The sequence below is a fragment of the Orbicella franksi genome, chromosome 10 (assembly GCF_964199315.1).
Source record: "Orbicella franksi chromosome 10, jaOrbFran1.1, whole genome shotgun sequence".
Classification (NCBI taxonomy): Eukaryota; Metazoa; Cnidaria; class Anthozoa; order Scleractinia; family Merulinidae; genus Orbicella; species Orbicella franksi.
In genome coordinates, this window is record NC_138154.1 from 20599779 (window position 1) to 20621621 (window position 21843).

General features: G+C 39.7%; 1 protein-coding gene across 2 annotated transcripts; it reads left to right on the forward strand.

Annotated features, from left to right (window-relative positions):
- Positions 1-1228: 1228 nt before the first annotated feature.
- LOC145500757 (uncharacterized) lies at positions 1229-21452 on the forward strand. 2 transcript variants are annotated; one of them, XM_081480282.1, is made up of 14 exons: positions 1229-1405; positions 2440-2485; positions 3658-4846; positions 5555-6082; positions 6716-6880; positions 7487-7644; positions 8121-8290; positions 9515-9701; positions 11116-11374; positions 11796-12091; positions 13554-13808; positions 19168-19248; positions 19778-19825; positions 20868-21452. In XM_081480282.1, the coding sequence occupies exons 2-14, from the start codon at positions 2468-2470 to the stop codon at positions 20985-20987; spliced, it is 3474 nt and encodes a 1157-aa protein (XP_081336408.1). In that variant the 5' UTR covers positions 1229-1405; positions 2440-2467; the 3' UTR covers positions 20988-21452. The 2 variants fall into 2 exon arrangements, with proteins under 2 accessions (XP_081336408.1, XP_081336409.1); XM_081480283.1 differs by having other exon boundaries at positions 19781-19825.
- The last annotated feature ends 391 nt before the right edge of the window (positions 21453-21843 follow it).

Genomic DNA, 21843 nt, shown 5'->3' on the forward strand with positions numbered 1-21843 from the left:
TAAGTTTGAATGTAATATGTAATGTTGCTTATTTTCATGAAATGGAAAAGGGCTGGGACATGCTAATGTGCACATGCTTTGTGGATACATGTACTTACAGGAATATTTTCATGCAGCCACTAATATCCAGCTGTTGGTCTTTTTTTTATTTTTAAAAGTTCAGATATCAGTCAGCTCGAGCATTGTTGTCATTCAAGATGTCAAAGGGCACTTGTAACAAGACTTGGTACATCTAAGTTTTGCTTATGTACATGTACTAGGATTGCTATCATAAATAATTACTTAATGTTCACTTTACTTGTATAGTATGGTTAACCACATTAGAGCTTAGTATTACTGTCCATCAAATGTCTCAGCCACAGAGATGCTATTTCTTTATTGTCTGAGTGCACTATAAACATCCAAGGAACTTAATATCATAAACGATGGACATTATTAGCTACATTGACTTGGTATCTTTTAAGGCTCATGTCAATATTATTATTCCTATCCATTAACTATTGTATGCTCATCCAAGGTTAGCAGTTTTTACCATCTGTTGAATATCTGGTCTCAACAAACAAACATGTTATGCTACACCAGTCTTTGTACTAGTAGCATGCTAGGCACCTCACTTATTTTCCTCTGCTAGTGTGCAGTATTTCCTTTCCCTCCTCTACCCTCCCTATAAGTATACTTGGACTACAGGCCTGGGTGCACATCTACCACTTAGCTTAGGTGGCGTAGCTAGGTGGGGGGGCTTTGTTCTGTGGGTGAGTTTGCTATCACCCCAATTCATTCACTGGATGTGTCCGCTAACTGCCCAAAGGTCTCTGCCCTCATTCATTATCTCTGGGTGTGTCCGTCAACCGCCCAAGTTTCTGCTTTGGGGTTTGTGCAGTGTTTTCAGTAAGATTTGAAGTAGTTGTCTCCCTTTTGTTAGCACGCGCTGGAACTGATAAAGGGGGCCAAAGGTCCCTTGTCCTCTAGGGGGGTATGGGGGCATGCCCTCCCAGAAAATTTTTGAAATCAGGAAGCTCGGAAACACAATTTCCAGTGATTTGAGGCAAAATATTAACACCCAAGCATTCATTATTTTTATCAGAAAAAAGTATTTTAATTATTGCATAGTTCAAGACAGTCTCATGTATATTATACACTGTTTTCAATGGTCTATATACTACTGAGATAAAGGTATGCCTTATTAAAAGCTAATAGAATGTTACATGTCACACTGTCTGTTTGTTAGAAGATTCAAGAAATACTACATTAAAACCTTATGTGGTTGCCTTCATGTTCTTGCTAAAGAACTAAGCATCTTCAGCTTTTTCAATATATACTAAGCAGACAGAAACGACAGCATGGACTGCCGCCACTTCATCGTGGAACTGATGATGCATGAAAATGAGGCTTCTTAAAACACAAGGTACATCTGTTTCATGTAATGTGCACTGGAGTGTGACCTTTAGTGACGATGTTTATGACAACATTACATTTAATACACAAATGAAAAAAGACTACTTGTGGTTTTTAAAGCAGTAAAATCACAGGGTAGTGTATAAATTAACTATTTGGTTGGTTTTAACATTTTTATGAGCTTTCCGATAATAACTAACCATTTAATATGATAAATTGCTGGTTCCTTTTCATTTGACTCCATAAGCACATTAATGCAGGAATACAGCCGGTGATTTGCAAGAGAGTACCTGCCAGAGCTGGCGGGAGCCAGGTCTCACTGAAAACACTGTTTGTGTCAGCTAACCACCCCACTGCACTTTGCATTTGTGCTTGGGGTTTGAGTCCACTAACCGCCCCACTTAGTTTGCAGGGTGTGTCCGCTTTGCACCCAATTACCTGTCCAGGGTGTGTCACTACCACCCACTCTTGTTGCTATCCCAGGGAGCACTCAGTGTCCGTAGTCCCATTTACTGCCAGATTTGTCTTGTTTTTATTCATGGAATTAGAGAGCAAATTGTTGTCAACAGAATACTGTAAGTGTTACCCAAAGGTTTTGTTGAAGAGATTTAAGTCAGAATGAATATCTGACAGTTGACTTTAGAAAATTTGTTTGCATTATAGTTAATTTGTTACCAATGCAGTCAGCAGTTTCTGTTATATCTTGTATGCTTGAGTGTTGAGTGTGTTTCCAGAGCGCCATTGTAGTTCAGATGTAGAATGCTTCTTTTTTGAAATCATTGGCTTGAAGTTTACTTTGTTCTTGACTAACTCTGTCTTCATGGCAGGTTTGTCAGGGAGTTGACTTCCTCAAAGTCCGTTGTGATTGAGCTTCTCTAACTCATGTTTTTCGTACTCAAGTTTTGAGTGTCGCAGACATTTGTTGCTCTCAGTCAGCTCTGCTTTCGCATCCTGACAAGTGGGCAAGTCTAGTCAGGCTCAGGTAAAGTGTATTTCCCTGGTTTGACTGTTTGGATCTGATTTTTTATTTTTCTTAACTTTCAGTGTTCAAGCCTAGAGGCTACCAGCTGTGATGTCAAGACCACCAGAGGTAACATCATATTAATTTAATTGGATTTGAGTGACATTTTCAGTGTTCTTCACTGTGGATACTTTGAATTTTTTTTTTACTTAATAATGAAGAGCTTTTTCTTTTACTTAATCTAAGAAACTGATTAAGAATAAAAAAATGAGTTTAAACTAGTGATCAGCTAAAAATACTAATAATAAAACATTATTTGCTCACAAATATAATTTTATGCGACAATTGAACCATGTATTCACATAATGATTTACCCACTGCACAAGGAGAGGTTGGGAGCTTAGTACCTATGATAATGTTTTGAATTTTGATCTGCAGTGATGTACACAAATAATGTCGAACTCAGGAATCTTCATATAGTGGATGTCGTGTTTGTGATTTTGTTGAATCAGACACACAAACCTTTTATCGACCCACCTCCTCCCCAACTCCTGCCTCTTTCTAGTACAGTGGTGATATTAGTGTTGTGGTGGTTTCATTGCCCTCACCTTCACAGGCAATACATATTTAATGATAACTTGTATTGATATTTGCACTTGGTTTTTTCTGAGTTTAATAAACTGGTTATGTGTAATAATTTTCACATAACCATTTTACTCCATGGTGTGTTTTGTATTGCCTTTTTGAGCAGAGCTCAGCACATATTTCATTTTGGCTAATTTTATTCCTGCAATTCTGCTTGGGGAGATTGAAGCATAAATAATATTAAATATTTTATTGAAAAACACTAATTGATCTGTTTTCGCCAGTTTGTGTGATGCAAGCAATAATAGTTTTATTGCTGCTTTGTGGTTCATTTCCTTGATAATATGATTTCAGCAGTCAGTCTAAGAGTTTGGATCTTTGTATTGAATTACTGATTAATTTCCTGGAAGCATTCCTGTACATGCTGTTGCATAAGCAGCTACTTCTATAGAACTTTACTGGTTTCTTTGCTTTCTAAATATTATACAGTAATTGTGATGACTTGCAATGCTAAAAATGATCATGAACAAACAGTCTTGCAAAGTGTGATTATAATATATTGTGCACAAAATTATGTGTTACTTTCATTCTCAAGTTCCATACCATGCTAGGCAATGAAAGTGGGGGAATTATCTGGGCTATGGAATTCTGTTATTTTAAACTTATTAAAGTTGATTCAACGATGAAAGGGAAATGTCCATTCGCTCTTGTTTTAGGGGTTCTCCAATCCCAGCATACATGACTTTGTAACCTCTACATTGCAGGAAGGCCAGGAGAGAATGGAAAGGAGCCCATTATTGGTTACCCTGTTAGGTAGTGAATGGAGATCAGCAATCGATGGAGACTTGTCAACTGTCAACAGAGAATTAGCAATACAGTTGGCTAAACATCCCAGTGTGCAAGTTAGTGTGTTTCTCCCTCAGTGCAGTGAATATGACAAGAGAATTGCTGCTAGTCACAAGGTGCAGCTCATTGAAGCAGAGAAAATGACAGGTGTTGATCCAGTTGATTGGCTGATCAATATACCACAACACCATCCGATGGACTTTATTATTGGACATGGAGTACATCTTGGTCGACAAATACAACTCATCCAACGGAATCATAAGTGTAAGTGGATTCAGATTGTTCATACCGCTCCCAGAGATGAGAAGATGCAGCTAACAGAGATAGAACTTTGTGAGTTGGCAGATCAAGTTGTAGCGGTGGGACCAAAGCTGGTAGACAGTTACAGGCGATTTCTTTGCTCTAGTGCAAAACACCAGGATATTATTGATCTCACCCCAAGTATTTTCACTGAATTTAAGGATGTGAAGCAAGCCACTGAAGAAAAAAAGTTTTCATTTTGTGTTCTAGTTATTGGGAGTGGGGATAGTGAAGATTTTAATCTGAAAGGATATGACCTTGCTGCTGAAGCAATTGCCCAGTTGGAAGACAAATCCTACCAACTAAATTTTGTCTGTGCACCAAGAGAAAAAAGAGATGAAATAGAGGAAAAGCTTCTCAAGCATGGAATTGACAGCAGTCAACTAACTGTTCACAGTTTTAATGAAAGCAGAGAAACACTAACCAGATTATTCTGCATGGTTGATCTGGCAATCATGCCATCAAGGAGTGAGGGCTTTGGATTGAAAGCCCTTGAGGCATTATCTGCTGGTCTGCCTGTACTAGTAAGCAGTAACTCAGGCCTTGGAGAAGCTCTCAAGAAAGTGGCTAATGGCTCAAACTGTGTAGTAGATTCAGAGGATCCTAAACATTGGGCCAGCGAAATCAAGAAGATCCGTGAAAAAGGCAGGGATCTTCGACTTGAAGAGTCTGATTCTCTTCGCAAAAAGTATTTGGAGAAGTACAGCTGGCAGGAACCTTGTGATGTTCTGGTGGAAAAGATGCAGAACCTTGTACCTGGTAAAGTTTTATATTTATTGAGTTTAGTAAGCTTTCTAAACTTCCCGTTGTTTATTCCAAAACTTGAAAAAAAATCCTGCACTCACACTTGGCAGATAGCAGGATATTTTGAGCCAGGCCCCCTTCTGTCAGGATTTCGACAACTGCTTAACTGCCTCCCACATAGATTTCAAAGGTCAAAGACCCTCTTTTGCCAGGATTTGGAATGCTCTATATAAGGGCCTCTTAAATTATGGATCTTTTTGAGCCGTTGCTAAGGAAAATTTACCCTTGTGTAACCTCGTCATTTTAGTTAGTTCAGAGTTATTTCACGGGTTTTGGGCCTGTACATTCCAGTTTTCACTCCCTTTTACCCTTACTAAAGTATTGCTTGCTAAATAGGCACAGAATGTTCATGTCTATATCAACTAAATTAATCCATGCTTCAACTAAGATGACGATTGAATAGTATCCCACGATGCAATTTTTCTATGTACAACTCATCATTTAGCTCTTCTTGCAATCTTAATTTTTGAAATTGTTTTCCTAAGTGATTGTAAATTATCACGAACTAAACTTCTGACTGAGGCTAACTTCACTTGCCACCACACGACCAAATTTCCATTTTCACTTGCTCAAGAGCAACATTTACTTGCCCCGACAATGGGACCTCGTTTGTTTTTTTTTTTTTTCTCAATTCAATCCAATCCAATGTCTCAAATTCAACAGCTTTGAAATTAAAGATTGATGTGGAAAAGGTGAAATCTGCAGAACAGAACACACAGGGTAGAACTCCTGTTTCAGCAATAGAATCAGGAGGATCTCAAGATGGTGAACACCTGGAGGCATTTGCTGCATCTGTGCCATCTGGGCATACACAACCAGAAAGTGAAGTTCCCCAAGCATTTACAGAAAAAGTGCTGTGTTTGATTGCTTCCCGTTACGTGGAGGGCACTTCGCCCAGCAGCGAGGATGATTTTGATCGCTTTATGGCATACATGGAAAAAATGCGAGTCATTATCACAGGTGTTGGTGTAGGAAGTTTGCTGAAAACAGTGAAGTGCGATTCACTCCAGATCCTGGATAGATTGTGGGAACATTATTTATGTGGCCATCTTCGTGAAGTGGTTCAAAGATGTTTTGTTACAGAAGAGATTTTGACAGAACTGAACCTTGCAGAATTGAAGCTTAAAACAACAATGTCTGAGGAGGTATATAAAGCATGTAAAGAATACTTTGAGAAAGATCCAGCAAGAGGTTAGTTTTAAAAACTGTTTTCCTAAGAATGAGTAGTTTTGGGTTTTGCTGGCGTACTGATTAGTAAAACGTCTAACAAGCAACTTTCTTTAATTTGTTGAATGATTTTAAAAATGGCATTTTGACGGTCCTCATGAGCATTAGTTTTCATGGGATACATACATGTGATTACAGCGGAGTTCCAGCGCCCCAAAGGGTCGCGAAGCGGAGCTCTATAACTGTAGGAACAGAACCACATGCATGCATAGAAATAGAGAACCATGCAACTCTTTTTTCATGGTCAACGTGGCTAGCGGCATGGATTGCGGACGCGTGCGTCCTTCGACGACGACGATGATGAAAAACGACGACGTCGTCGATCACAGTATTTAAATTAAGAAGCCAAGATAGAACTGAATACTTCCAGCTGTTTGTTACTTTTGTTCGCACAACTGAAAGCTTTAAGAAAAAAAAAAAGAAAAAGAAAAAAACGTGTTTGATTTAGAGATGAGATAGGGAGAAGGTTGATGCAGCTCATCGGGTGTTCCCAAACTACAGAAACTGTCTGCACAACTATAGACTTATTTAATAAAGGAAACGAATTACACACCAAGACGTCAAATGATATCAGATGTTTTATACTTTGAAAAACAGGAAACATGGCTTTGAGAAGAAACGTGCAGAGCATGGCAATTCCACTCTGTCTACCTAACAACTGCCAGTGGAGTGCAGCAACGGGCGAGTACATTAAAACAGGAGAAAGGCGTTCTTCGCTTTATGTCGTTGATGAAGCACTTCAGAAACTTCGCACTGTCAGAGGTAAAAAATTCTTTCTTGAAATTATCGTTGAGCACCTATTTTAGATTTTGTCGTTTATGCTTGCGTTGAAAAGGCCTCGTATTACTACTGTCGCATTTCATAGATTTAACTCTGTCCTTTAATGGAATGCAGTTATTTAAAAAAATATGTTATTCTACTGATTCATTCTATCATATCATTCAGATTTTTGTACATGGTACATGTAAGAATGTACGTCAATTCTCCGAGATAAAGTTTTCTGGTCGGGGGCAAACTGATGTTTATGTGACAACTGAGCTGTACTGCGTCATATACACCCAAATGGAAAACTCCTGAGAATCTCTTCTCTTGAATCTCTTCTTTGTTTTTCTTGAAAATGACAAGAGTCTTGAGTATTTGACAACGATGGTTCGAATTTGGGTTTAAAGCTGGTAGAAGTAATCATGTGTATAAATTTGCACTTACTGCACACCCTAAACTCTAACTACTGAAAATTAGAAGTAGAGGGGGTGGGGTGGCGGTGCAAAGTGTTTAATCGACATGTTGACAAAGTTTTGTTTTGTTAAGTTGATTGGATTTTGAACACACAATCTTAACCCTAATCCATCGTTTTCTCGTATTTTCTAGGTCCGGTGTGTGTGGTATCAATTGCTGGACCGTACAGAAAAGGAAAATCCTACATTTTAAGCGAGGCTTTTGACCAACCAGAAGTTTTCCCTCTGGGACATCAGATGAATCCAGAAACCATGGGAATCTGGATGTGGGTTGTGCCACAGAAATTTCGAGTGAGATATGGAAATTGTTAATTTTAACAGTTCTTTTGGTGGATTATTTAAATATGAAAGCAATAAATATTAATGGTCTGTAATAACGGCTATTTAGAAGCATTCGTTTTTCCCTGCTGCCACTCACCCACAGGTTAACGTTTTCATTTGTTTTCATTCAAATACACCGGATGTTTTCCTTCCGTCCAAAAATGATAAAAGTGTTCTACGAGAACTGATACCATAAATTTCAAGAAAGCTCCTCTAAGAGAGTAGTTCAATTCCATTGAATATATTTCTGTGTACAGAACAACAACGATTAGAATTTTTATGTTTTTCTTTTATGAAAATATTCCTTTTTGTGTCTGGCCGGACGGAAAAACAACACATACAGGAATGTAGACTGGAGGACAAGCCATGTTAGTTTTTTTTTTTTTTCTTTGTTCTTAGCACTTCACTTAGACACGCAGTGACTCATTATTGACTGTTTTATACAGGACGCCAACGGCCAGGAGTGTACTCTGATTTTACTGGATTCAGAGGGCATTGATACCATGACAGGAGGTTTAGACGACAATCAAATCTTCACACTCACTGTTTTGCTGGCCTCTGTGTTGATTTACAATTCAGCAGGAGTTCCTACAAGACACGATCTTAGTGGATTGGAGTATCCTTTACCAGACGTAACTAATCGATGACATTAAGAAATCAGTCAGTTGATCAGTCATTGAATATTGCCGATGATCAATGAGTGATCGATGAACATTCGATAGACCACAGAATTTTTAGTCATCGATCAGTCATTGAGTGCATCAATTAGTCATTGGTCACATCAAGAGATTATCAAGGAACTTACCTTGATAATCTCTTGGTCACATTGATTAGTCGTCGATATAATCTTGTGGCTACACAAACCATACCGAATCGAGAATAAAGCAATAGTCAGTCAACTAAATTTTCGTGCGCAAAACTATTTTAAAGTTGAAAGAATGAAAGATGCGAATGCAGCCATGACTCTACTGGAAAAATGACCTGAAAAAATTTCAGGCTCTGAAAGGGACTCGAACCCACGACCTTTGCGTTACCGGTACAATGCTCTACCAACTGAGCTATCAAAGCCACATTAGAGCGGTCGTGTGTGAGTTCGGCCCTATATGTTCAGTGGACGTAATACTCGGCTCAAGCATATAAATTCCATGGTAATAGATGTCCAACAGTAGCAATTAAATGAAAGAATGAAAGATGCGAATGCAGCCATGTGGCTTTGATAGCTCAGTTCGTGGAGCATTGCACCGGTAACGCAAAGGTCGTGGGTTCGAGTCCCGTTCAGAGCCTGAAATTTTTTCAGGTCATTTTTCCAGTAGTATCATGGCTGCATTCGCATCTTTCATTCTTTCATTTAATTGCTACTGTTGGACATCTAATACCATATTTCAAAGTTCTGCTTTGTTAATAACCTTTCAGCTTTTTTTTCTGCTTTCTTTTGTTTTCTTTGCTTTTCTTTTCTTTTCTTTTTCTTTTTTTTTTTTTTTCATGTATAAGGTGGAAAGTCACTATTTCGTTTTTCAAAATAAAGCGTTGATATAGCGGTGATTCGCTATTGAATAGTAAGAAAAAGAAAATATGGATTTTGGCTGCTAAAAAAATTATGTACAGAAATTCTTGTTAAGCCCGTGCCTAATGGCTTCAAGGCTAGCTACGCCCCTGACTGGGTTCTTATTGGTGGATTTACACTGTATTTCAGAATGACAGGTCACTTCATGTACACGGGCGAAGATTTCCCACATTTTGTTCAAGAAGTTTCGTTAGCGAAATGATGCAAGTTTTAATAATGATTGATTATTGAAAGTTGTTAAAAAGCATAACGGACATTTCTTAACAATTTGCTCAGTTTTATTGTAAAGTTATCTCAGCGGATAAAGGTTCGTACGAGCAATGGAGGAGGGAGTATGCGTGGTCGGCAAGAAGACACAGAGTTCTTCCATAGAACCTTTCCAGTCTTTGTCTGGCTTTTCAGGGATGTAACCCTATCCGTTCCACCTTGCTGCAAGGACGTCAAGGAGTACATCTTGACATGGGTAAGTTGTAACTTGTAATAGTCTACGTCATTCTAAATTTGCATGCTGTTGTTTTCGTTAATCACGAGTATGATTACAGACTGAATTGGACGACACGATGTCCTGTTACGAATTAATCATAACCATTACAATTTTCCACAAAAGTGAAAGTTTCATTTGAAAATGAGCTTTTAATAGTGATTTTTAAACCGGATACTTAACCTCCACAATTTTACAAAGTCAGTCTCTTGAATTGGTTACTATACTGATTGTAATAAACGTTGTGATTGGTGGATTAAGTGGAAAGGACTTAAAATGATCGGCTCATGTAACTGTCCGACTACAGGTGTGCGATTACAGCCAACTGTCCAATTACACTGTGCAATTACAGCTCTGCAGATCAATAAGAGAAAAAAAAAAACAGCAGATAATGCAACAATCACATCGAAGGAAATTATAATTGTTATGATAAATATTTTTATATGATAAAATTAATTTTCAATAATCATTTTCAATAATCACGAAGATCAGCGGTGTCGGTTACCACATTATTTAATTTGAAATAACTCATTACAATTTGCACCGGACAGTATAACAATTTGCGTATATTTACTAATATTACCAAATGCCGCAGCCTTTATTACAAAATGATTAGTTTTGATTTATTACAAAATGCTGCACCCTCTATTACATAATGCGCACAATATTACAGAATGCTGCAATGATTATTCCAAAATGCGTAACAGTACAAAATGCGTCGTTATTACAAAATGTTGCAGAACAGACGTCTTGTTGGGTCCTTCTTTGCGTTTGCTTCGTAGTACTGAAGAAAATTAACATTTATTTTTTGAACCGGAATTTTGAAATGCTATCGCGATCGGCTCCGGCATATTTCACCTCAAGCCCAAGTTTATGTTGTTGTTCTCATGCGGCTCACGGCTTTTTTGTATATTTCTTATCTTACACACTTCGCGTAAACTAGTTTTAGCAATTTTTGCTGAGCTTTGTTATGAAGTGTTTGTATTATAATTTACGTAAAACGTTTCAGTCTTCATCTTATTTTTGTCCACCTTTTTGTTTGTCGGAACTCAATTTTGTCCGAGCTGTCAATCATTTTCAATTTCACCGTGCTCTCGACTCCTGATTGGGCGCCCTGGCCGTGGACATTGTGTTGTGTTCCTAAGCCAGATACTTTACTCTCATAGTGCCTCTCTCCACCCAGGTGTATAAATGGGTACCGGCGACCTATGATGCTGAGGGTAACCCTGCGATGGACTAGTGTCCCATCCAGGAGGGAGTGGAAATACTCCTAGTCGCTTCATGCTACAGAAACTGGGATTAGCTTCGGCCTGATGGGTCCCTTGGCTCGTATGCCGACTTTATTAACAGTGTAAATGCTAAATTTTTGTTCATGATTCTGTCTTTTGCGCTTAAGGTGTTTAAAGATCAAGGTTCGTCACGCGTGGATCAGGACCAGGAAGTAGCTGAAAGCATTTTGCGTTTCTTTCCTGGCTTTCTTGCTGCTAAACTTCCTCCACCCACAACTGATCCAGAAGTGCTCATAAACATCAACAGGAACAAAAGTCAGATGAATCGAGATTTTCTCTCTGAAATAGAGAAATTCAAGGAATCACTGCGAACCACACTGATTCCTAAACACAGCTTTAACGATGGAGAAATGGTCACCGGTGAAGGTAGAGCTTACGTAGTGAAATAAGAGGGTCTCAAATAACGCTATGTGATGTGCTTCACGATTTCTAACATGAGATATTATATAAATCTTTCTGTTGCGAGAGCTTTAGCTTGATAAAACACAAACAAGTTAGCTCCTTTATAGTAAAAACCATTTCAGTAACTAATCCCAGTATTTATTTTGATTTTGTTTTGACCATTTTAAGCCATCCTCTAACGATTCTTCAGTACAACAGGCCAGACATACATGCACACTGTATGCCATAAATGTGGTATAAACAACACAGATCTCTTAACTCAGTTGAGAAAAAAGCACTAACTATTACCATGGTGATCGAATGTCAAAGATATTTCCAGGGCTGGTCTAAGTTACAAGCGACTTAAACAAGTACTAATAATCAATTAATTAATATTAATTTGTAGGCCTGGCTGCCTTGGTTCAGCTGTATGTGAAAGCTATCAACACTCCCGGTGTGATTCCTAATGTCGAGACAGCTTGGAAAACGTTTGTAGTGACAAAATGTTCTGAGGCTATGAACGCCGCGCTCAAGGCTTATGACGTCATCATGACGTCAAGGCTAGCAGTTCAGCTGCCTTGTGATAACGAGGAAATTCGAAACAGTCATAATGCTGCCCTCGAGCAAGGTATTGCTCAACTGGAGGCGGAGACAATGTGGATATCTGCTGTTACAACTCAAAAGTATCTGAGAGGACTGACGGTAAGGAGCGACAAGCGAGACAAAAATATTCTGCATCGTGTCACAGAAGAGAAATACCCCCCAAAATCGTAGTAAGGTTTATGTGTAATATTTGCTCTTCTGTACATGCTTATCGTAAATTAGTTCCACACTTTACTCAGAATTGTAAAGTTATCATAATCTATAGGAAATGTCACAAGAAAACAATGTATGAATCTTCAATGTAGGATAATTACAAATTCATAAATGTTGACTTAGAAAGGAACTTCTCTCTAATAGTTTACTTATAGTCCGGCATTTCGTAATTTATTCATATTACCTGTTCTCAGATGTGAAGTAGCGTATTGTCAACCAACACCATTATTTACCTATATCTAGAGCAATTTCCTCGAACTTATCTTAAACGGAAGATCTAAACGTTTTTTTTTTTAGCAATTTCCTTCACGGATGTTGGTACTGATAAGACTTGACTTAGTTGATTTTGCTGTAAACCTTAAAGTTCACCTGCAATTATTATCACACCGTAAGCAAGCACGTACTGTATACTACTTGATTTTCCACGAGATATCTTGATCTACCTTGATCTACCCTGAATTACCTTCGACCTATGTACTACGAGGTTTAATCTACAATAAAGAAGACAAGAGAGTTCCAGATCTGTGAGAGTCCTTGCTGATTTACTGTCCCGCTGACGAGAGACAACAGCCCCGTACCTTTGGTATTGAGTAACGGGTGCCGTGCAGCGAGCGTGTGCTCTTCCGAGCATTCCCCGCCAAGACAAGTCCGTCCACCGTTTTTCCTGCATTCCACAGCACTCAAGCTGATAGTTCATATCCCTCTGTAACCGCGCAGTTCCGCACGGAAACCCTTCGTTACAACCGAATGACCAGTAATTTAACGCGATCGCAGATTAAACGGGAGAAAACTACAGCGTATATTACGTTACTAACAAATGACAACGTTTGAAAAGTTTTTAAGCATCCCTTGCTTAATTCTGCGTCACGATTCAGGAAAATGGCCCGGAATCAGCTTTTGCTTAAAGAAACTGTTATACTGATACTTGGTTTGCTCTTAAGTTGCACTAAGTAACCACTGATAAAGATCGAGATTGATGTTGCTTTTAGCCGACGTAGGAAGCCTTAACCCTTCTCCTTTGCTCACATAAAGCAACAAAATGACAAATAGGATTAACTCTAACACTCAAAACGTCAGCTATTCATATGTACGGCGGCTGTTATAACTAGCATAAGTTAAAGTGTACAGTTTTCTGTTGATAGTTTTCTGTTGATGAGCTCTGGCATATTTTTTCAGTTGTTCAGAACATTTACTGAATTTACATTCTTTTATTATGTTTTGAATTACATGAATTGAAAAGGGTATCTTTTCCCCCTCTTTTATGATAATAGAACTCATAGAAACGGAGCTTGGGGCTTTTGGTTTTTAAAGTCTCTTTTCTGCATTTTCTTTCTTTCGTCTATTTCAGGAAGCTCTGGGCAAAAAGTTGGCTTCATGGCAGAGTGAAAATGAAAGGCTAACACGAGAATCCTGCACCAACGTCCTGAAACGGCTCAAGAAAGAACACCTAGACTCAGTCCTTGCTCAGCTAAGTGGAGCGGAAGGTTCCAGAGTAATGTCCGAAGACGTTGTAGCCGGATACAACAGAATTGAACACGACTACAAAGCGCGCGCCACCGGCGCTAAAGATGTTTGTGCTGCTGTGTTCTATGAATTTCAACCGGTAAATGAAGCTTTTACATCTATAACAAGGTGATAAAGAATAAGAGAGTTAATCCCCCGTATAGGCCTTATTCCCAAGGTAATCCTTCCAAGTTATTTCCCGTCCACACTAGGCTGGAGAAATTTGCAAACGGCGTTTTCACTCTGAAAACGCATCAAATGTTTTCCGTCCACACTACGCAGGAGGAATTTGAAGACGCAACAATCAGCGGTGATTTTGATTTGTATTTGAGGAAAACTCGGGCAGGCAAATCAGATGATTATCGTGACGTCACCGTTTTTGAAAAGATCCGTTTCCAATATGATCTCCGTCCAGATTAAAACGCAAAGCCGATTTTTCGAATCAAATCAATCCTCCGGTTTGAAGAGCGTTTACGAAAAGCTCCGTTTTCGTGACGGATTAGTGTGGATGATAGGCCTAACCGTAGAAATAAAGCTGCGTTTTCGTGACGGATTAGTGTGGATGATAGGCCTAACCGTAGAAATAAAGCTCCGTTTTCGTGACGGATTAGTGTGGATGATAGGCCTAACCGTTGAAATAAAGCTTCGTTTTCGTGACGGATTAGTGTGGATGGTAGGCCTAACCATAGAAATAAAGCTCCGTTTTCGTGACGGATTAGTGTGGATGGTAGGCCTAACCGTAGAAATAAAGCTCCGTTTTCGTGACGGATTAGTGTGGATGATAGGCCTAACCGTAGAAATAAAGCTCCGTTTTCGTGACGGATTAGTGTGGATGGTAGGCCTAACCGTAGAAATAAAGCTTCGTTTTCGTGACGGATTAGTGTGGATGATAGGCCTAACCGTAGAAATAAAGCTTCGTTTTCGTGACGGATTAGTGTGGATGATAGGCCTAACCGTAGAAATAAAGCTCCGTTTTCGTGACGGATTAGTGTGGATGGTAGGCCTAACCGTAGAAATAAAGCTCCGTTTTCGTGACGGATTAGTGTGGATGGTAGGCCTAACCGTAGGAATAAAGCTCCGTTTTCGTGACGGATTAGTGTGGATGATAGGCCTAACCGTAGAAATAAAGCTCCGTTTTCGTGACGGATTAGTGTGGATGATAGGCCTAACCGTAGAAATAAAGCTCCTTTTTCGTGACGGATTAGTGTGGATGGTAGGCCTAACCGTAGAAATAAAGCTCCGTTTTCGTGACGGATTAGTGTGGATGGTAGGCCTAACCGTAGAAATAAAGCTTCGTTTTCGTGACGGATTAGTGTGGATGATAGGCCTAACCGTAGAAATAAAGCTTCGTTTTCGTGACGGATTAGTGTGGATGATAGGCCTAACCGTAGAAATAAAGCTCCTTTTTCGTGACGGATTAGTGTGGATGGTAGGCCTAACCGTAGAAATAAAGCTCCGTTTTCGTGACGGATTAGTGTGGATGGTAGGCCTAACCGTAGAAATAAAGCTTCGTTTTCGTGACGGATTAGTGTGGATGATAGGCCTAACCGTAGAAATAAAGCTTCGTTTTCGTGACGGATTAGTGTGGATGATAGGCCTAACCGTAGAAATAAAGCTCCGTTTTCGTGACGGATTAGTGTGGATGATAGGCCTAACCGTAGAAATAAAGCTCCGTTTTCGTGACGGATTAGTGTGGATGATAGGCCTAACCGTAGAAATAAAGCTCCGTTTTCGTGACGGATTAGTGTGGATGATAGGCCTAACCGTAGAAATAAAGCTTCGTTTTCGTGACGGATTAGTGTGGATGATAGGCCTAACCGTAGAAATAAAGCTCCGTTTTCGTGACGGATTAGTGTGGATGATAGGCCTAACCGTAGGAATAAAGCTCCGTTTTCGTGACGGATTAGTGTGGATGATAGGCCTAACCGTAGAAATAAAGCTCCGTTTTCGTGACGGATTAGTGTGGATGGTAGGCCTAACCGTAGAAATAAAGCTCCGTTTTCGTGACGGATTAGTGTGGATGGTAGGCCTAACCGTAGAAATAAAGCTCCGTTTTCGTGACGGATTAGTGTGGATGGTAGGCCTAACCGTAGAAATAAAGCTCCGTTTTCGTGACGGATTAGTGTGGATGGTAGGCCTAACCGTAGAAATAAAGCTTCGTTTTCGTGACGGATTAGTGTGGATGGTAGGCCTAACCGTAGAAATAAAGCTTCGTTTTCGTGACGGATTAGTGTGGATGGTAGGCCTAACCGTAGAAATAAAGCTTCGTTTTCGTGACGGATTAGTGTGGATGGTAGGCCTAACCGTAGAAATAAAGCTTCGTTTTCGTGACGGATTAGTGTGGATGGTAGGCCTAACCGTAGAAATAAAGCTCCGTTTTCGTGTCGGATTAGTGTGGATGGTAGGCCTAACCGTAGAAATAAAGCTCCGTTTTCGTGACGGATTAGTGTGGATGGTAGGCCTAACCGTAGAAATAAAGCTCCGTTTTCGTGTCGGATTAGTGTGGATGATAGGCCTAACCGTAGAAATAAAGCTTCGTTTTCGTGACGGATTAGTGTGGATGATAGGCCTAACCGTAGAAATAAAGCTCCGTTTTCGTGACGGATTAGTGTGGATGGTAGGCCTAACCGTAGAAATAAAGCTTCGTTTTCGTGACGGATTAGTGTGGATGATAGGCCTAACCGTAGAAATAAAGCTCCGTTTTCGTGTCGGATTAGTGTGGATGGTAGGCCTAACCGTAGAAATAAAGCTTCGTTTTCGTGACGGATTAGTGTGGATGGTAGGCCTAACCGTAGAAATAAAGCTCCGTTTTCGTGTCGGATTAGTGTGGATGGTAGGCCTAACCGTAGAAATAGAGCTTCGTTTTCGTGACGGATTAGTGTGGATGGTAGGCCTAACCGTAGAAATAAAGCTTCGTTTTCGTGACGGATTAGTGTGGATGGTAGGCCTAACCGTAGAAATAAAGCTTCGTTTTCGTGACGGATTAGTGTGGATGGTAGGCCTAACCGTAGAAATAAAGCTCCGTTTTCGTGTCGGATTAGTGTGGATGGTAGGCCTAACCGTAGAAATAAAGCTTCGTTTTCGTGACGGATTAGTGTGGATGGTAGGCCTAACCGTAGAAATAAAGCTCCGTTTTCGTGTCGGATTAGTGTGGATGATAGGCCTAACCGTAGAAATAAAGCTTCGTTTTCGTGACGGATTAGTGTTGATGGTAGGCCTAACCGTAGAAATAAAGCTCCGTTTTCGTGTCGGATTAGTGTGGATGGTAGGCCTAACCGTAGAAATAAAGCTCCGTTTTCGTGACGGATTAGTGTGGATGATAGGCCTAACCGTAGAAATAAAGCTCCGTTTTCGTGACGGATTAGTGTGGATGATAGGCCTAACCGTAGAAATAAAGCTCCGTTTTCGTGACGGATTAGTGTGGATGATAGGCCTAACCATAGAAATAAAGCTTCGTTTTCGTGACGGATTAGTGTGGATGATAGGCCTAACCGTAGAAATAAAGCTTCGTTTTCGTGACCGATTAGTGTGGATGATAGGCCTAACCGTAGAAATAAAGCTCCGTTTTCGTGTCGGATTAGTGTGGATGGTAGGCCTAACCGTAGAAATAAAGCTTCGTTTTCGTGACGGATTAGTGTGGATGATAGGCCTAACCGTAGAAATAAAGCTCCGTTTTCGTGACGGATTAGTGTGGATGATAGGCCTAACCGTAGAAATAAAGCTCCGTTTTCGTGACGGATTAGTGTGGATGATAGGCCTAACCGTAGAAATAAAGCTTCGTTTTCGTGACGGATTAGTGTGGATGATAGGCCTAACCGTAGAAATAAAGCTCCGTTTTCGTGTCGGATTAGTGTGGATGGTAGGCCTAACCGTAGAAATAAAGCTTCGTTTTCGTGACGGATTAGTGTGGATGGTAGGCCTAACCGGAGAAATAAAGCTCCGTTTTCGTGACGGATTAGTGTGGATGATAGGCCTAACCGTAGAAATAAAGCTTCGTTTTCGTGACGGATTAGTGTGGATGATAGGCCTAACCGTAGAAATAAAGCTCCGTTTTCGTGACGGATTAGTGTGGATGGTAGGCCTAACCGTAGAAATAAAGCTTCGTTTTCGTGACGGATTAGTGTGGATGGTAGGCCTAACCGTAGAAATAAAGCTCCGTTTTCGTGACGGATTAGTGTGGATGATAGGCCTAACCGTAGAAATAAAGCTTCGTTTTCGTGACGGATTAGTGTGGATGATAGGCCTAACCGTAGAAATAAAACTGCGTTTTCAAATTCCTCCGGCGTAGTGTGGACGCTTCGTAAGTCACGCCTGGTTTGGGAATTTCCAAGAGGGTTTGAAATAGCCAATCCTGTGACGCGGATTTTACTGACGTGGACAGTCTGAACGACTTAACACGCATTTTAATCCTTAACGAAAATATACACTGGCGTAGCTGGCGTAGTACCGTCATCCGCTAGGGAACTGGTTGCCATGTCTAAAAATACCTTGAGAGGGTTCCAGGGCTTCAAATAACGGCCGGTCAACAGACAATGTCCGGTCAAAAATAGGTTTTGTCCGGTCAAATCCTTAGATGGCCGGACAATTTGTCCGGTCGTTTACGCTGGTAAGGAAAAAATTTAGGGTTTCAAGTTTTAAATATTTAAAAGTTTAATATCATTGGCGTTTGTGAAAAAGGAGGGGAAAAGGGGCGGATACTTGACTACTAGACCAAGAACTTTTAATAAATGATTCGTAATAGTCATAAATCGTTGCACATTTTCGCTTTGTCATTCACCTAGTCGTCACCGCAAATTAGCGGGTGTGAATCACTTTATTGTTTATTTTATGGTCCGTGTGGGTTTTGTGAACATGACGTGAGAAGGATCACAAAAAAAAAGTCGGTACAAGGGTGTGAAAATAACAATAACAAGAAAGCAAGTTACATTCATTTGTCTACTTGTCGTATAAATGCTTTGAAAATTTACGTGTTTCATATTTAACATCATGTGAAGTGGGGGTTGAGGGGACACTTTTATAGCGGTAAGACGTAATCGATGTTTGTACGGCCAAAAATGGGATATGTCCGAGCAAAAATAGGTTTGACCGGACAATTTGACCGGCGCCGGACGGGAAATTATTTGAAGCCCTGGGGGTCACCTTGCGAATAAGGGCTATACAGCGAAACAGCTCTCGTACCCTTCATTCCCTCTCGATATATAAGAAGGAACATAACAACACAGATACAATTTTCCTAGTTTTGCATAGTTTGTAAGCTAAAGAAAATAATATTGACCTTAACATCGTGTTACGAGTGAAAGTATCAGCTTTACGGCGCGAGGGATTATTTCTGGCTTATTATCCCAGGGAAATGAATTCGTTACCTTGTACATGTATAAACCCGTCAACGGTTAAGATATCTTCACCATTTGTTGATTCAATGATGTTAGAGCTTTCTTTTTATTAACTGGTTATCTAAGGAACTAATGAAAGAAATTCAGCAATACCTGGGTGTGCTGCGACAGTGTGCCTACCAAGAGCAAGAAATAATCAAGCGTGAGGTGAGAATAAACTTTATTACTTGCAAAAGAGGGAAGATTGAAAAGACAGTTGTGTGTTTGACTGGGTAATCATATGCAATATTAGTTGTAGTACCAACATAAGTCAGCAATTCTACGCGCCACTTAGCTTTATATACGTTGCTTTCACGAACTGAACTGCGAGCGAAATATTTCTGGCTTCATTAAACCTAATTGCGATTGCAATAGTCTAATTTTATTAAGAAAAAGCAGCTTATTCAAAATGCAGAAACATTTTTCTTAACGATATAACAATACATCTTTCAAAAGAAGTGAGAGATTCCTTGAATTCTTGATAGCTATTCTTGATTCTTGTGTGTGTGAGTTAGGTATATATAAACTGAAAATTGTAAGTACAAGAGCGAATAAAGTTTGTTGATGTTGTTGTTGATAGCTTCTCTCATTGATAGCTATAGTCCATGAGAGAATAGACGATACAAATAACTAAAGGACGAAGCAACTAATGCGATGTGAATTCAAAAAATTAACAAAATATTTTTTTTTCCGTCAGGAGGAAATTGCTCGCTTACAACAAGAAAATCGTGAACAAGCAATGAAAGTAAGACATGCAGCTGTGATTTGACGCTTACGTATCCCCACTAAACCGATACGTAGGTTATGAGAATAAATAACCACATCATCTCCTCAAACCCATGTTGAAAACTCTTATATGTAAATTTATCCTGTAAGCGAAATTTTCTCAACTACAGTCGGACCTCCCGTAAGCGACCACCCAAAATGTCAAACCCAGGTGGTCGCTTACGAGAGCTTAGATCATAATGAGTCAATATATTTCCTCATTAGAAAATGGCAACTGTCGAGACTTAACCCATGCGCCCATGCCGATGCAATGTTTTATTCGTATGAAAGTCAATTTCGAGAGAAAAATCCTGTTCTTCCCGTTGAGAAATGTCCGTTTCTTGTACACCTTATTATCCATTTTTCGCTCCATTATCTGTCAAGTAGTCGCTTACAGGAGGTTAAAAACAAAGGAGAGTTTCAAACTTTTAGCTCTAAAAGTGGTCGCGGTCGCTTATGAGAGGTGGTTTCTTACAAGAGGTTCCAAATATAGTGATTTGACTTAGAAACTTTTGGTATTTTGGAAAACTGGTCGCTGAGGAGAGGTGGTCGCTTACGAGAGGTGGTCGCAACCGGAGGTTCGACTGTATAAAGTGATAGAAATTGTATGAATGAGCGTAAAAGGAGTTTTGATTTTGATCTTACTAGCACTTGCTTTCCTGTAATTCTAGTACATACCACGCCTCGTGCAGTATTTTATATGGAATGGAAAGCAGTTTGAAGTACAGCTTAATATTAGAATGGCAGGAGAGCTACTTTTATTTTTATCTCAACTAAACAGACGTTTACACATTTAGTGATTCCATCTTTACTTGTTAAATTCTTTTTTCTTCAAACCCACATTTTTTCGATATACCTTCATACTCACTTTCGTGATTCCATCAGTACTTGTTAAATTCCTTTGTTTTTTTCAAACCCACATTTTCTCTATATACCTTCATACTCACTTAAATATCTCAAGCTGGTTCCACTACTATACCACTCACTGTAACTCACATTTTTAATATCCTCTCTTGAAACAGATGGAAATGTTGCTAGCAAAACAACAACAAGAAACAGAGAGACTCCGTAAACAAATGTACGCTGAGGCAAAGGCTCAACGAGATCAAATGGATAACATGATGAAAGCGAACATGAAGTAGGCTGAAGAAGACAGACGAACTCTTATCCAAGATAATCCGGCATTAAACAAACAACTTGAAATGCAAAAATTAACTGAAGGAATCAGTATGCAGCAAAGGATTGAGAACTTGAGACAACTGCATCAGAATCAGATGATGCTGCAGGAGGTTAAAAAGCCAGGACACTTTGACGCATCGTGTAGCGTTATGTAAGCCCTATTAAATCGTCCATTAGCTTAAAAATTAATTGATTCAGTTTGTTCATCATCATCATCATCAACAACATTTATTTGCCACGTAAATAATAACAAAAGATATTGGCAATACTCAAAAAGCGACGAGGAGACGTCCAAAAGAAACCACCGGGCTTATAACGGAGGTCACTTCAGAAGTTAATGTATTGATAATTTTAAAACCCCTCGGGCGCGCCATGACCAATTCACAATTTTGTAAATAAAAATGTGATCAACTTTTTCTTATATAAAATTGGCTAAGATTTATGCAGTTTGCCTGCATCTTCTTTTCGTGCATCGCGTATTTTGTAACGACTTCAGTTCGTGAACTGGACATGTACGATTAGGAGTACACGCGTACAGCTGTAATCACCGCTTTTGATTCTTAAGTTTAGACCGTTGTATAACTGACTTTATTATCTCTCTCAGTTAGTACGCGTGCTGTGATTGGTCAATTTAGCAGGCCGTATTTGGGGGCGGCGTGGCCCAGTGGTTAGGGCGCTAGATTTGTAATTTGGAGGTCCTGAGTTAAAATCCTTCTCCCTGCCACTAGATGGATTTGTGTTTGGTGGTCCCAGATTCAACTCCTCCACGCTTTGTAAATAGCCAACTAGTCAGCCTCCCCGCAAGTTGGGATTTTTATC